The 16,074-nt window shown below is 46.4% G+C and overlaps 1 protein-coding gene across 1 annotated transcript in view; it reads right to left on the bottom strand.

Moving 5' to 3' along the window:
* Positions 1 to 16,074, bottom strand: part of SCAP (SREBF chaperone) — a 248,292-nt gene that overhangs the window by 65,020 nt on the left and 167,198 nt on the right. Inside the window, exon 12 of the mRNA XM_029588196.1 lies at positions 7,752 to 7,970. Coding sequence (XP_029444056.1) covers positions 7,752 to 7,970 — 219 coding nt within the window. The remainder of the gene's footprint in view (positions 1 to 7,751; positions 7,971 to 16,074) is intronic.

The following is a 16,074-nucleotide window of genomic DNA, read 5'->3' as shown; positions in this document are numbered from 1 at the left end:
GCAACAGATTAGCAACATCTGCTATGTTGCTCACAAAGATATTGAACAAGATCAGCCCCAGGAATGATTGAGGCAATCCACTTACCACTCTTATCTCTTCAGAGCAGATTCCATTTACCACCAGTTACTGTTGTCTGGCAGTCAACCAGATCACCTTGGTGCCCACTCCCAAGCTTCTCATTTTATGAGCCTTCTATGTGGAACAGTGTAAAAAAACTATGCTGAAATCCAGATAAATCAAATCAAGTTCTCGCACTTAATTTAATTCTCTAGTCGCCCAATCAAAAAAGTCAATTGGATTTGTTGGACATGATCTTTGGTAAAACCATCTTGCCTTGGATCTTGCAACCCATTGGATTGTAGATAGTTGACTATCCTTTCCTTCAGCAGCGTCTCCATTCATTTTTCTACCACCGAGGTAGGGCTAACCAGCATGTAGTTTTCAGCCTCTTTGCTCCCACTTTTGTGACACGGAACCACCACCGCCCTTCTCCAATCTTGTGCATCATACCTGTTTCCAGAAATCTAATGAGAAAGTATTTTAGTAGAACCACTAGCAACTCTCTGAGCTCCTTTACTATCCTGGAATGTATCTCATTATGTTCCATGGCGTTGCTCACTTTCAGTTCTGCTAGTCCCACCCCAACACTCTTCTGTAAATGGGGCTGCATTTACCCCACTGCCATCCGCATACGTGCCAATCAGCAATAGTCCTCCTCCAGAGTCTTCTTTTGTGAACTGAAGTATTCGTTTAATATTTCTGCTTTTTCCTCATCTTTCTCCACACAGTGACTGACTCTTGTCTTCTTTTAATCTTATACACCACCTCTGACTTTCCTCCTTTCTCTGATATATCTAAAAAATATTTTGTCACCTTGCTTTACCTCTTTGGCGATTCTCTTTCACTTAAGCTTTTGCTATCCTTAATTCTTTCTTTGTCTCTTTCCATTTCATATTTTTCCCCGTCTTCCCTGAGTTCCTTTGCACTTTCTGAATACTAATCATTTTGCCTTTATTTTTTTAGCCACCTCCTTGGAGAACCATATCTGTTTCCTTTTCATCTTACTTTTCTTACGTAAAGATTTGTTGCTGTTATTATAGCTCCTTTCAATCTGGTCCACATTTGTTCCACTTCACCCATATTCTCTCAGCCTTCAAGTTCCCATTTTATGTTCCCATATTTTTAAAATCTAAGACCTTGATCTTCATACAACTTCTTTCCGTTTTTGGCTGTTATATCTAACCATACCATCTAATGATCACTGTTTCTTAGGTGGCGACCCATTTAACAGAGATACTGTCTCCATTTGTGAGTACCAGGTCCAATATCACTTCTCCCCTCATGGGTTCAATCACCATTTGTCTAAGCAAAGCCTCTTGAAAGGCACCCACAATTTCTCTACATCTTGAAGATTCTGAAGAAATATTCCAATCCACATCTGGCAGATTAAAATCACTGACAAACAACATCTTGCCTTTCAGATACCTTTGGTCACATCTCTATCCAGTTCCTCTGAGTCAGAGGCCTGTAGACTACATCAATCTAGACAGACGGGCTATCAATATAGCCCACATTGCTTCCTCTTTTCCCTAAATACTCTGTTTTTCAAATGTTTGGATATTGTTCTTGACATAGAGAGCTACTCCTTCCTCTTTTCTGTCATCTCAATCCTTTCTCAATAGGTCAATTGGGTCTATCCCAATCGTGAGACAAACTGAACCATGTCAATATCTAAGTTTGCCTCCACCATTAAGGCCTGCAGATCTGGAATTTATTATCCAGACTACAAGCATTTGTGCTTATAGCTTTCCAGCTATTCTCTTTGGCTTGCTGCTTTTCTTGGCTTTTGTTTTTGGCCCTTTTGCTTAGAAGTATAACAAAATAAATCAGCTAATAGTAATTTCTATATCCACTTCCTCTATTTGTCAGGAGTGACATTCCAATTCCATTTTCCTCCTTCTGCCATCCCCATCCTCTAATTTAAACGCCTGATGACATGACCAGAATGTGTCACTTAGGATCCTTTTTCCTGCCACAGAGAGATGTAGGCCATCTTTACCATATAAGAACATAAGAACATGCCATACTGGGTCAGACCAAGGGTCCATCAAGCCCAGCATCCTGTTTCCAACAGTGGCCAATCCAGGCCACAAGAACCTGGCAAGTACCCAAAAACTAAGTCTATTCCATGTTACTGTTGCTAGCAATAGCAATGGCTATTTTCTTAGTCAACTTAATTAATAGCAGGTAATGAACTTCTCTTCCAAGAACTTATCCATCCTTTTTTAAACACAGCTACACTAACTGCACTAACCACATCCTCTGGCAACAAATTCCAGAGTTTAATTGTGCGTTGCGTGAAAAAGAACTTTCTCCGATTAGTTTTAGATGTGCTACTTGCTAATTCATGGAATGCCCCCTAGTCCTTCTATTATCCGAAAGTGTAAATAACCGATTCAAATCTACTCGTTCAAGACCTCTTATGATCTTAAAGACCTCTATCATATCCCCCCCTCAGCAGTCTCTTCTCCAAGCTGAACAGCCCTAACCTCTTCAGCCTTTCCTCATAGGGAAGCTGTTCCATCCCCTTTTTCATTTTGGTCGCCCTTCTCTGTACCTTCTCCATCACAACTATATCCCCCTTGAGATGCGGTGACCAGAATTGTACACAGTATTCAAGGTGCTGTTTACTATTCCATATATGGCCCCAGCCCCCTATATATCTAAAACTTTCTTCTTTATATGTGTTTTGAGCCACATATTAAAGTTGTCTATATGGCTTTGCCTTTCCTTCCCATGAACTGGTAACACTTCTGAAAAGGCAATGTTCTTCACCATGTGCCCTAGCTGCTTCCCCAGCACCTGGAAATCTCTTCGTACTGCTTGAATGCTGTTTCTAGCAAGGTCATTGGTCCCCAGATGGATGACAATATCAATTTTACATCAGCATAAATTACATTCACAATAACTTATGTAAAGACATAACCAGTTTAAGGAAATTAAACACTAACAGAATCTGGCAAGAAGAGCAGGAGACCAAATATCTAATGTTTTAAATTATAAAAATTCAAATAAGGAGCCCAGAGTCATTCAAATGTCGGTCCCTTCATACAATGTGATAACTTCAATTAGTGCTATTTCTCAAGACTGACCGCCAATGTGCAATTTTAGGAACATATTTCCAGGGAAGAGCTATGGTAAAACAGGCTGACACACAAAATTGGTTTACTAAAGGCTTAAATTTATGAGAAATAGAGGAGTAATCCCAACATCTAAGCAAACCTAAGAAGGGTGACTAATCAGTGGAAAAATGAATCATCCTAAAAATTTCCCCTTCAAAATCTCCCCAAAAAGTAGCTACAAATCTGCAAAGCCACCACACATGCAATTTTGTCACTATCCCCACACATCCCCATCAGGATAAATTAGAAGCCTCAATATCAAATGATGAAAAGACAAACATAGTTCTTTATGTCCTGTGGATAAGTCTGACCATTAAGTCGTCCCTCCTGAGACAGATATTTTAGACACTGATTTCCAGATTCTCATCCAATCTTGTTCGTCCAGACTAAGATCTATAGCTCTATTCCATTTGTTCCACAAATCACAGATACAATCTGGCTCAAACTTAGTATTCATGATACTTTTATTAAAGAAAAGAAACTCTTTCCCAAAATTATTCTAAATTAAATCACAAGCAGATTGTGAAAAATTGCAGGAGGACCACGCAAAACTGGAAGACTGGGCATTTAAATGGCAGATAAAATTTAATGTGATCAAGTGCAAAGCAATGCACATGGGGAAAAGTAACCCATTTTGAAATTACACAATGTTAAGTTCCATATTAGGAGTTTCTGCCCAGGAAAAGGACCTGGGTGTCATAGTAGACAATACTTTGAATTCCTCGATTGTGGTAGCAGTCAAAAAAGAAAACAGAATGTCAGGAATTATTAGGTGAGATGGAAAATAAAACGGCAAATGTCATAATGCTTCTGTGCCGCTCCATGGTGAGGCCACACCTAGAGTACTGTGTGTAGTTCTGGTCTCCATATCTCAAAACATTTATAGCAATATTGGAAAAGGTACAGAAAAGGGCGACCAAAATGATAAAGGGGATAGAACAGCTCACTAACAAGAAAAGGGTAAAGATGTTGGGGCTGTTCAGCTTGGAGAAGAGGCGGCTGATGTGGGATATGATAGCAGTGTATAAAATTATGAGTGGAATAGAACAGGTAAATGTAAATGAATTTGTTTACTCTTTCAAAAAATACAAAGATTAGGGGCACTTCATGAAGTTAAGTAGCACATTCAAAACAAATTGGAGAAAATTATTTTTCATAGTACACAGAGGATGTAATTAAGGTAGTTAGCATAGCTGGGTTTAAAAAAGGTTTGGACAAGTACCTGGAGAAGAAGTCAATAAACTAATATTAACCAAATAGACTTAAGAAATAGCCACTACTTATCACTGCACAACAGCAGCATGGGATCTATTTACTGTATGAGATCTTGCAAGGTACTTGTGATCTGAATTGGCCACTGCTGGAAACAGGATACTGGGCTTGATGGAGCCTCAGTCTGATCCAGTCTGGCAAATTCTTATCTTTTTATGGCTGAACCTAGCTTAACATCTCCTCCATCCAAATTTATCACCCATTCTTTGTCAATGTGACATTGTAGGGCTTGTAGGTTTTCTCTTTTTTCAGCTGAAGTTTGAGGAGAGTTTAAATAAGCTTAAACTCTATTTTATGGCCCTAGGAGACATATGGCCACAGGTAGCACAATTCAATATATCATATAATGGTCCTGTGTAGTGCAAGTGGCAGTTATGAAAGCATAGGATAGACATCTTAAAATAACATTTAGGGCACCCTTTGAAACCCTGTTTTCTGTCAGCCATGTTGAAAAGAGACCATGCCAAATTAAACTCAGTTTTTGGAATTTAAGAAAACCTTCTATAATAAAAACTTTTTCTTTTTGAAGATTTGCAAAAACAAACGAAACAAAAAAACCCCTGAAAGGAAAAGAAGAAAAGAAAAACAAGCAACACTGTAAACTGAAAATAAAGCAAACAATAAGTGGTGAAAAGAGCAAATTTCATGATTTTTCACTTGAAAAAAAAAAGACTGAGGAGGCTAGCATGGCTGCGGGGAATCCCTGGGCATGCTCGATACGATCATCTTGGTCTTTCTGAGCTCTGAGAGAGCTTCTTCATACTCAGCACCCTTGGATGATATCACCCACTTGTGTGGCTGATAATGTCCTGCTTATCCACTGAGAAACAGGTTTGTCTGGTTCAGTTTAAATTTCAGGAATGTCAGAGCACATTATGATATCATTAAGCATTTTAAAAGCTGCCTTCTCATTTGTTAGTAATAACAACATACTCATTTCTGTACCAAAGAAGGAAACTGTGCATCATTAAATATTCACATATCTCTTTGCTTTTAATTTAAAACATATTGTGCATAAACTTCCTCGCAGCCTGCAGCTGAAAGATTCAACTGCTATTAAAGCAAGAGGCAGTGGGCATATTAGCTAAATGTTTCCATTATGTCCACAGTAGATATCAAAGTAGATTATAATCAGAATAACCAGGATTGCAGTATTCAATTATATCTGAATCAACTGAGGCACAGGAAGGGGGAAACAAAGTCAGGAAGAGCCAAGATTCAAAGGATTTCTTGACTCTTAAGTTATACATTTTGTCCACATCTCTGCTTTTTCAAGATTCCCAAGACAGGTAAGGAAGGCAAAACGAAGAGCGAGAGATTTCTTTTAGCATACTGTATGCTCTACTATTCTGGCCTCTTTTTGGATAAGATCTAAGCTTAGGGTCTGAAGCATGAGTTGGAGATGGTTCTTTCTTGGCTGATACTGAGAACCTGTAAAATATGATGGGTGTGTGCCCTGCCACTTGACCCAAATGAGGACATGATGATGTAATAACCCACTGCCAAAGTGGGAGAATTAAACGTGCTTAAAAAAAATCAGTGGCAGAAATGTAAATAAAATTGAATGAACGATTCTAAGGATACTGGAAAGTTCATACTTACAGGGAGTTAAAGAGACAGGCACATAGAAATGATGAATCTTATAAGGTCACTTTCTTTTTTCAGAAACTAGGCCAACAAGGGAAAATTCAAACCTTATAAAATGGTCCAACATCAACAGTTAAAAGGCAAGCAGGTTGCCTTTGGAATTCACTTCTGAAGGAAGTTCGTATCTTACTCAATCTTATTCTTTTTAGAAAAAAACTTGAAAACATGGCTCTGCTCTTTATCGTTTTTCTAGGTCTATTGATATCAGTATGATACTGGGGTTATCTAGCAGTGCTGGTTCTGTTTTATTTTTAATTGAAGTGGCTGGCTATTTAACTGCTTCAGACTAAACTGAGTTGTATTAAAAGTTGTTTCTTTTATTTTATGTAATATTGTCTTTAATCCCTGGCATTTATTGGGTTCCATTATGTAGTATTGTTTCTATCTTACTGCATGCTGCACTGGGTTAAGAAGGGCAGAAATGAAGTACTTGGCTTTCATGGGCCTGACTGAAACCTTGTACTTGCATAGAAACCTTATCCAGAGACACTTTAGCCAGAAAATGGTGAACTGGCCAATCTGGTTGACCAGTTCAGCATTTATGGGGAATAAAGGTCTGTTCTCTGCAAACAGTGTCCCAGTAGACCTAAGGTGATGAATCACATAACCTGCTGCATAACAAGTCAGAGAAGCTACTTCCAAAGCTAGAACTTTTGTTGTGTTCAAGAGCCACCAAGTGGATAAGGAGTTTTCAAACATTTTTAAAACTAATACTGCTACCAGGAATGAAGAAAATGAAACCCATACACCATGTAGTAACAGAAGTGTGCGCTCTTACAGTGTTACAGAGGGAAGGGGCGTTATCTTGCTTTATCATCATCATGCTCCAGTTTCTCTGCTCCTCCGAATTAAGCGACAACCTCCCCATTCCTGACACATCAGGGGACCTTCCACTGAACTGATATGACTGAAATTTGGCAGGAGTGTTGGCACCTCAGTACCATACTGTTCTACCAAATTTTGAGCCAGTCTGACACAAAGATGGCTCCTGATTCATATGTATGGACTGACAGAGACACAGACTGAGCATGAACAACAGGCACTCTATTTACGGAGGAACATGCCTTAAAAGGAGATTGTAATGACCAAGTGAATTACTGAAAACTTTATTTTGTAGCACTATCACTTTAAATTTAAATTTTTTATCCTCACATTTTAGTAGATGAGAGGTCTGCGATATGTACTGGGACAAAATCTAGAAGGGGGGAGTTAAGGCACTTATCACAAATAATTCAGGAAATAAATATTAACGAAACAGATGCGTCTAGTTAAACGTTACCAAGAGCTTCCCCAAAGGCATATAATTAGCAAACAGAATGAGGATTTGAATAGGCACTCAAAAAGTTAATAAGTATTATTTATTTATCCATCCAGTATTTCAGTTCATAACAGAAAAGATTCTATTATGAACCAAAATGTCAGATTAAAATACATTTTTTATATAACTGTGACAATGCACTAAAAGAACAATGGTAACTATTGGTCTATACTCCTGGATACAGCATTTACACTAACCATTTAATAATATAGCACAAACCAAAAGGCCCACAAGGCAAATCCAACAGCAAGCATACACAGGAAAATCATACAGTAGGAGTAATTGGAGCAATCCCACAGGATAAATCCTGCAGGAAAAAGAATAACTATACCATGATAATTCTCTGTGCTAGTCGGGTCCTGGCAAAGAAGTAGATGACTCGGAGCCTCTTGGGCAGACGGAGGTTCCTGAAGGAAGAGGGCTGCAGAGTGATGGTATGTGGGGTCGCAGGTTGCATGGCTGGTTGGCGTTCATATCTTGGGGACCGACTGATTGGCTTTGATGGGGGCATACAAGCTTCAGCTGGCAACCGTTTATTAAGATCTGCTAGCTGTCAATGAACATAGAAAAAAAAATGACACAAAAGATTAAATCCTTCTACCGAGCAAATGTGAGCACACAGCACAGAAGTTAGTACAATGTTAGTTGCAACATAAGCCTATCCTTGCATTTCTCTCACACCAACTTGAATTCTTACCCTCTTTCCTTTCCCTCACATTCCTCTCATAGAAATGCTGACTTCTTACATTATCTCATTCCCCTCTTCTCTTATTATTTCTTCACCTGCCTCCCACTCATCCTACTCTTCCCTACGATCTTGATGGATCCATACACAATTAAATCTTTATAGGTAGAAATCCCTTGTGTGTCGGGGAAGACTATAGTGAAAGGAGTATACTACCGTCTACCCTTGTCAAGATGGTGAGACTGACACTGAAATGCTAAGAGAAATTAGGGAAGCTAACCAAATTGGTAGTGCGGTAATAATGGGAGACTTCAATTACCCCAATATTGACTGGGTAAATGTATCATCAGGACACGCTAGAGAGATAAAGTTCCTGGATGGAATAAATGATAGCTTTATAGAGCAATTGGTTCAGGAACCAACGAGAGGGGAAGCAATTTTAGATCTAATTCTCAGTGGAGAACAGGATTTGGTGAGAGAAGTAATGGTGGTGGGGCTGCTTGGCAATAGTGTTCATAATATGATCAAATTTGATTTAATGACTGGAAGGGGGACAGTAAGCAAATCCACGGCTCTCGTGCTAAACTTTCAAAAGGGAAACTTTGATAAAATGAGAAAAATAGTTAGAAAAAACCTGAAAGGAGCAGCTACAAAAGTAAAAAGTGTGTAAGAGTTGTTAAAAAATACCATCCTAGAAGCACAATCCAGGTGTAATCCACACATTAAGAAAGGTGGAAAGAAGGCAAAACTATTACCGGCATGGTTAAAAGGGGAGGTGATCTTTTAGCCAAAAGATCTTCATTCAAAAATTGGAAGAAGGATCCAACAGAATAAAATAGGATAATGCATAAACGTTGGCAAGTTAAATGTAAGACATTCATAAGACAGGCTAAGAGAGAATTTGAAAAGAAGTTGGCCATAGAGGCAAAAACTCACAGTAAAAACTTTTAAAAATATATCCGAAGCAGAAAGCTTGTGAGGGAGTCAGTTGGACCGTTAGATGATCGAGGGGTTAAAGGGGCATTTAGAGAAGATAAGGCCATCACAGAAAGATTAAATGATTTCTTTTCTTCGGTGTTTACTGAAGAGGATGTTGGGGAGGTACCCATACCGGAGAAGGTTTTCATGGGTAATGATTCAGATGGACTGAACCAAATCACGGTGAACCTAGAAGATGTGGTAGACCTGATTGACAAACTTAAGAGTAGTAAATCACCCGAACCGGATGGTATACACCCCAGAGTTCTGAAGGAACTAAAAAATGAAATTTCAGACCTATTAGTAAAAATTTGTAACCTATCATTAAAATCATCCATTGTACCTGAAGACTGGAGGATAGCTAATATAACCCCCATATTTAAAAAGGGCTCCAGGGGAGATCCGGGAAACTACAGACCGGTTAGCCTGACTTCAGTGTCAGGGAAAATAGTGGAAAGTGTTCTAAACATCAAAATCACAGAACATATAGAAAGACATGGTTTAATGGAACAAAGCCAGCATGGCTTTACCCAAGGCAAGTCTTGCCTCACAAATCTGCTTCACTCTTTTGAAGGAGTTAATAAACAGGTGGATAAAGGTGAACCGGTAGATGTAGTGTACTTGGATTTTCAGAAGGCATTTGACAAAATTCCTCATGAGAGGCTTCTAGGAAAAATAAAAAGTCATGGGATAGGTGGCGATGTCCTTTCGTGGATTACAAACTAGCTAAAAGACAGGAAACAGAGTAGGATTAAATTGACAGTTTTCTCAGTGGAAGGGAGTGGGCAGTGGAGTGCCTCAGGGATCTGTATTGGGACCCTTACTTTTCAATATATTTATAAATGATCTGGAAAGAAATACGACAAATGAGATCATCAAAAAGAAAATTATTACTTACCTGCTAATTTTCGTTCCTGTAGTACCATGGATCAGTCCAGACAGTGGGTTATGTCCCCAATCCAGCAGATGGAGTCAGTCAAAGCTTCGAGGGGGCGTCACCATGAGTGCTACTACCCCCTCTGCAGGAGTTCAGTATCGAGTATATCCAAGCCCGAGTAAACCAAGAACCCCCAAATTGGATCAAGTTTAAGGAACGGCAACAATCAGCCGTATAACCTAAGCAACAAAAACCGTGCCCGTCCCACCAACGGGTGGGAGGTCAAAAGGTCAGCGTGTCAACCCCAAAACGGAACTGTGACAAACAGTGAAAAACTGAGAAATCGTGAGAGACAGAAAGTACTACCGTCCCGTAGAGGTAAACAAGTCGAGCAGGAGTAGGACCCAAATGCGGTGGGCGTCTGGACTGATCCATGGTACTACAGGAACGAAAATTAGCAGGTAAGTAATAATTTTCTTTTCCCTGTACGTACCTGGATCAGTCCAGACAGTGGGATGTACCCAAGCGTCCCTAAACCGGGTGGGGTCCTGCGAGACCCGCTCGTAGAACCTGCTCACCAAAGTGTCCAAAGACCGACGAAGCGAGGTGAAGACGATAGTGTCTGGAGAACGTGTGTAACGATTTCCAGGTGGCCGCTCTACAGATTTCCTGAGAGGAGACCGAGCGGGTCTCCGCCCAAGAGGCCGCCTGAGAGCGTGTAGAATGCGCAACAATACCGGGCGGGGGAGTCCGCCCCACCCCAATGTAGGAAGCGGCAATGCCAGCCTTCAACCATCTGGCAATGGTCGTCTTCGAGGCCTGAGCTCCCTTCCGAGGGCCGGACCAGAGGACGAAGAGATGGTCAGAAGTCCGGAAATCATTCGTAGCCTCCAGATAGAGGCGCAGGGTGCGCTTGACGTCCAGAAGCCGGAGAGACCCTGGCTCCGAAGAGGAGAAGGAAGGAAGCTCCACCGTCTGATTCACATGGAACGCGGACACCACCTTCGGGAGAAAGGAGGGAACAGTGCGAATCGAAACCCCGGAATCCGAGAAACGGAGATAGGGCTCTCTGCACGACAGGGCCTGCAGCTCCGAGATGCGCCGAGCGGAGCAGATAGCCACCAGAAACACCGCCTTGAGAGTGAGATCCTTGATCGTCGCATTCCGCAGTGGTTCAAACGGAGGTCCCGACATGGCCCGTAGCACCAGGTTGAGACTCCAGGAGGGACAAGGATTCTGCACCGGCGGTCGCATGTGTTTGACACCCTTGAGAAAACGGAGAATATCCGGGTGTTGTAGCAGGGAACCCCCGTCCCGCAGGAGCGAACCAAGGGCGGCCACCTGAACCCGGAGTGAGTTGTAGGCAAGCCCCTTGTCCACCCCTGCTTGCAGAAACTGAAGGATCTGAGGAACCGAAGCCTCAGTGGGACTCGTGTTCAGTCCGGCACACCACAGCTCGAACACCTTCCAGACCCGCACATAGGCTACCGACGTCGAAGTCTTTCGAGAACGCAGCAGCGTTGACACTACCGCCTCCTGGTAGCCCCGGCGCCGAAGGCGGTGCCTCTCAAAAGCCAGGCCGCAAGACAGAAGAGTTCTGCCTGGTCGAAAAATACCGGGCCTTGGTGAAGGAGGCGGGGGAGATGTCCCAGACGGATGGGTCCGTCGATCACCAGTTGGAGCAGGTCCGCAAACCAAGGTCGTCTTGGCCACTCCGGAGCGACGAAGATCACCGGTCCCTGGTGGGCCTCTATGCGGCGGAGTAGTCTTCCCACCAGTGGCCACGGCGGGAACGCATAAAGAAGCAGGTTGGCCGGCCACGGGAGTACGAGAGCATCCACGCCCTCCGCTCCTCGCTCTCTCCGGCGGCTGAAGAACCGGGGAGCCTTGGTGTTTCGTGCGGACGCCATGAGATCGAGGTGGGGGGGTCCCCACCGCCGAACGAGCAGCTGCATCGCCTCGTCGGAGAGGGACCATTCCCCGGGATCCAAGAGCTGACGGCTGAGGAAATCCGCCTGTACGTTGTCCACGCCCGCGATGTGCGAGGCCGCCAGGCGGGCCAGATGCCGCTCCCCCCACTGCATCAGCATCTCTGCTTCGAGCGCGACCTGCGGACTGCGAGTGCCGCCCTGTCGGTTGATATAGGCCACCGTCGTCGCATTGTCCGATAAAATCCTGACCTCCCGGTTCCGGAGGAGTGGCAGGAAGTGCTGGAGCGCTAATCTGACCGCTCTGGTCTCCAGTAGATTGATGGACCACTTCGATTCCTCCGCGGACCATGTCCCTTGCGTGGCGCTGCGGTCACAGACCGCTCCCCATCCTACGAGACTGGCGTCGGTGGTCACCACGACCCAATTTGGCAGATCGAGAGACATGCCGCGGGCCAAATTCTCCGGATTCATCCACCAGGTCAGACTGTTCCTGGCAAACTGCGGCAGAGGGAGGAGCACCTGGTAGTCCTGCGAAAGCGGCTTCCAACGGGATAGAAGCGCTCTCTGTAGAGGCCTGAGGTGCGCAAATGCCCAAGGGACCATGTCGATGGTGGAACCCATCACCCCGAGGAGCTGCAGATAGTCCCAGGAGGTGGGAACCGATAACGCAGAAAACCGTTGTATGTGTTCCCGCAGGGCTTGCGCCTTGTCCTGACGTAGAAAAACCGCGCCCAGACGGGTGTCGAAGGTCGCCCCCAGGAAATCCAAGCGCTGCGAGGGTACCAGGGAGCTCTTGGAAAAGTTCACCACCCATCCTAGGGACTGCAGAAACTCTATGACTCTGGCCACAGCCGCCTGTCCATGCCGAAAAGACTTCGCTCGGATGAGCCAATCGTCCAGGTAAGGATGAACTAGAATCCCCTCCTTCCGCAAGGCAGCCGCTACCACCACCATGATCTTGGTGAAAGTGCGCGGAGCCGTTGCCAGCCCAAACGGGAGAGCCACAAACTGGAAATGTTGATCCAGGATCTTGAACCGTAGAAGACAGTGATGCTCCCGGCGAATGGGGATGTGGAGGTAGGCCTCCGTCAGGTCCAAGGAGGCCAGGAATTCCCCGCGATGCACCGCCGCGATCACGGACCGCAGCGTTTCCATGCGGAACCGAACCACCCGGAGTGATTTGTTGACTTCCTTCAAGTCCAGAATGGGCCGGTAGGATCCGTCCTTCTTTGGTACCACGAAGTAGATGGAATAATGGCCCGAGCCCACCTCTCCGAAGGGCACGGGCGCAATGGCGCCTATCTCCCAAAGTCTGTCCAGGGTCAACTGCACCACCTTTCGCTTGGTGTCCGAGCCGCAAGGGGAGAATATGAACCGTCCCTTTGGAGCGCGGACAAACTCCAACGCGTAACCTTGTCCGATGGTATCCAAGACCCACTGATCCATGGTGATCCGCGCCCACTCCTCGTAGAAGAACGCCAGCCGCCCCCCGATCCTGGGGACGGCGGAGTGGGCGAGCTGAACATCATTGCGAGGACTTGGGAGAGGGTTGTCCAGCTGCGGGAGCGGGACGCACGGGGCGGCGCCCGCGAAAGGAGCGAGACCAGGGCTGAGACCTGGGAGCAGAGGGCCTGGCTGCCGCCGGTCTGTAGTTCCGGTAGCGCCGTTGCGCCCTGGCTCTGGTCAGAGAGGACGAGAACGCCCTGGTGGAGCGATACCTGTCTTCCGGCAGGCGATGAACCGCGTTTTCCCCCAGCGACTTGATGATTTGATCCAAATCCTCCCCGAACAGAAACTTGCCCCTGAATGGCAGGGAGCCCAGACTCGACTTGGAGGACGTGTCCGCCGCCCAGTTGCGGAGCCATAGGAGGCGGCGTGCCGCTACCACCGAGGCCATGGAGCGGGCGAGGACCCGAAACAGGTCATAGGAGGCGTCAGCCCCATACGCAACCGCAGCTTCCAGTCTATCCGCCTGGGCGGCCTCCCCGGCCGGTAGGACCTGAGAGGTGAGCAGCTGTTGCACCCAGAGAAGGCTGGCCCGCTGTGCCAGCGAACTACACATCACCGCCCACAACCCTACCGCGGAGACCTCGAAGACCCGCTTGAGGAAGACTTCCAACTTGCGATCTTGCGCGTCTCTTAAGGCCGCTCCCCCCGTCACTGGGATGGTCGTCCTCTTCGTGACCGCTGTCACCGCGGAGTCCACTTTAGGTACCTTGATGAGATCGAGAAAATCTTCCGGCAGCGGGTAAAGCCTTTCCATGGTCCGGCTGCCCTTAAAGGAAGCTTCCGGGGCATCCCACTCCCCGGTGAGAAGCTGAAGGAAAGACTCGTGAATGGGAAAAGCCCGAGCCCTCGGCCTCCGGGCTGCCAAGACCGGATCCCCCTTCTTTGAGGAAGTGACCACAGCGGGCGCTACGGGCGCGGGCGGCTCCGGCGGTGGATCGAGGTCCAACTCCTTAATAACTTGTGGAAGTAGGTCATCCAGCTCTTCCCGCTGGAACAGACGCAGCGTGTGCAGATCATCACCCTCTGAAGTGGAGTCCCCTTGACCCGGATCCGCCGGGTCCGATCCAGGAGAACCTGGTCCTGTGCCCGCAGCCCCCGAGCCCACCGGGAGCCGGGCGCGAGCGGGAGGTAGGGGGGCCCCCACACCCGCCGGAGCGGGGGGGGCCGGGGAAGGTAGCGAGGGCCGCGGTATCTTGTTTGGAGGAGGTCCCGTGGGAGCCTCAAGGCTCTGCAGATATGCAGTGTGCAGCAAAAGGATAAACTCTGGGGAATACCCCGGTCTACCCGAGGGGGGCTCCGAGGGGAGGGGCCCCGGGGAACCCTGCCCCTGCGGGACTGTCTCCGGGTCCGATTCCGGAAGTAAGAGTGGAGGAGATTCCCCAGCATCCCCGGCCCCAAGCGCTGCCTGTTCCCCTTCAGGGCGCGCAGTATGTAAGATGGCCGCCGTTCCCGCCAGGAATGGGGGAGGGGCCGGCCCCCGCCGCCCGGGCAAGCCTGTTAAACGAGGGAAATCGATGAGGGGCCGCGAGGTGCCTTCCCCCCCGGGGAGACACCTCGCACAGATGCCCTCCCTCGAAATCCGCAAGCCCGGCTCGCCGCAAGCAGAGCAGCGCACTGGCCGCGGCATCAGAGCTGTCAAGGAAACAGTCCCGGCAGGTATAAAAAAAACAACCCGGCAGAACCTCGGGGGGGGGGCCAAGAACGGGAGCGCCGCTGCGGGGGGGCCCGGACGGCCTGCATGACCCGCCGAAAACGAAACGGCACCGCGGGGGGGCCTTCCTGGCCGCGCGACCCGCCAACGACGACCTCCCTGCCTGCCTCCGCAGCCCACGAGGAGCCGCGAAAATGGCCGCAGGCAAGGGAGAGAACGCGGAGAGGCCGGTCCTACTGGCCTCCGCGAGACCCTCCGTCAAAGACAAACTGCAGGGAAAGAAAACAAAACAACACTGCACTTACCCCGCTCGCAACGAGAGAAGAAGGAGAGATCAGACAAACACTGAGGGAAGCCACGCCTCCCAATTAGAACCCTCTAACTCACTTTACACTTTTTTTTTTTTTTCAAACAAACTTGATCCAAAAAGAAGTAGGCAGAGAGAAGAAAACCAGAAAAGAAATACAAGAAATGCCTAAGGTAATCGGGAGCAACCCGGATTCCCTACTCGCATCTGCTGGAGTCAGAAGATACTGAACTCCTGCAGAGGGGGTAGTAGCACTCATGGTGACGCCCCCTCGAAGCTTTGACTGACTCCATCTGCTGGATTGGGGACATAACCCACTGTCTGGACTGATCCAGGTACGTACAGGGAATTTGCAGATGATACAAAATTGTTCAGAGTAGCTAAATCACAAGCAGATAGTGATAAATTGCAGGAAGACCTTGTGAGGCTGGAAAATTGGGCATCAAAGTGGCAGATGAAATTTAATGCGGACAAGTGCAAGGTGATGCATATAGGGAAAAATAACCCATACTATAATTACACAATGTTAGGTTCCATATTAGGTGCTACTACCCAAGAAAGATCTAGGCGTCATAGTGGATAACACATTGAAATCGTCGGTTCAGTGGGCTGCGGCAGTCAAAAAAGCAAACAGAATATTGGGAATTATTAGAAAGGGAATGGTGAATAAAATGGAAAATGTCATAATGCCTCTGTATCGCTCCATGGTGAGACCA

The sequence above is a fragment of the Rhinatrema bivittatum genome, chromosome 2 (assembly GCF_901001135.1).
Source record: "Rhinatrema bivittatum chromosome 2, aRhiBiv1.1, whole genome shotgun sequence".
NCBI lineage: Eukaryota > Metazoa > Chordata > Amphibia > Gymnophiona > Rhinatrematidae > Rhinatrema > Rhinatrema bivittatum.
This window is presented reverse-complemented; position numbering and strand designations above follow the sequence as displayed.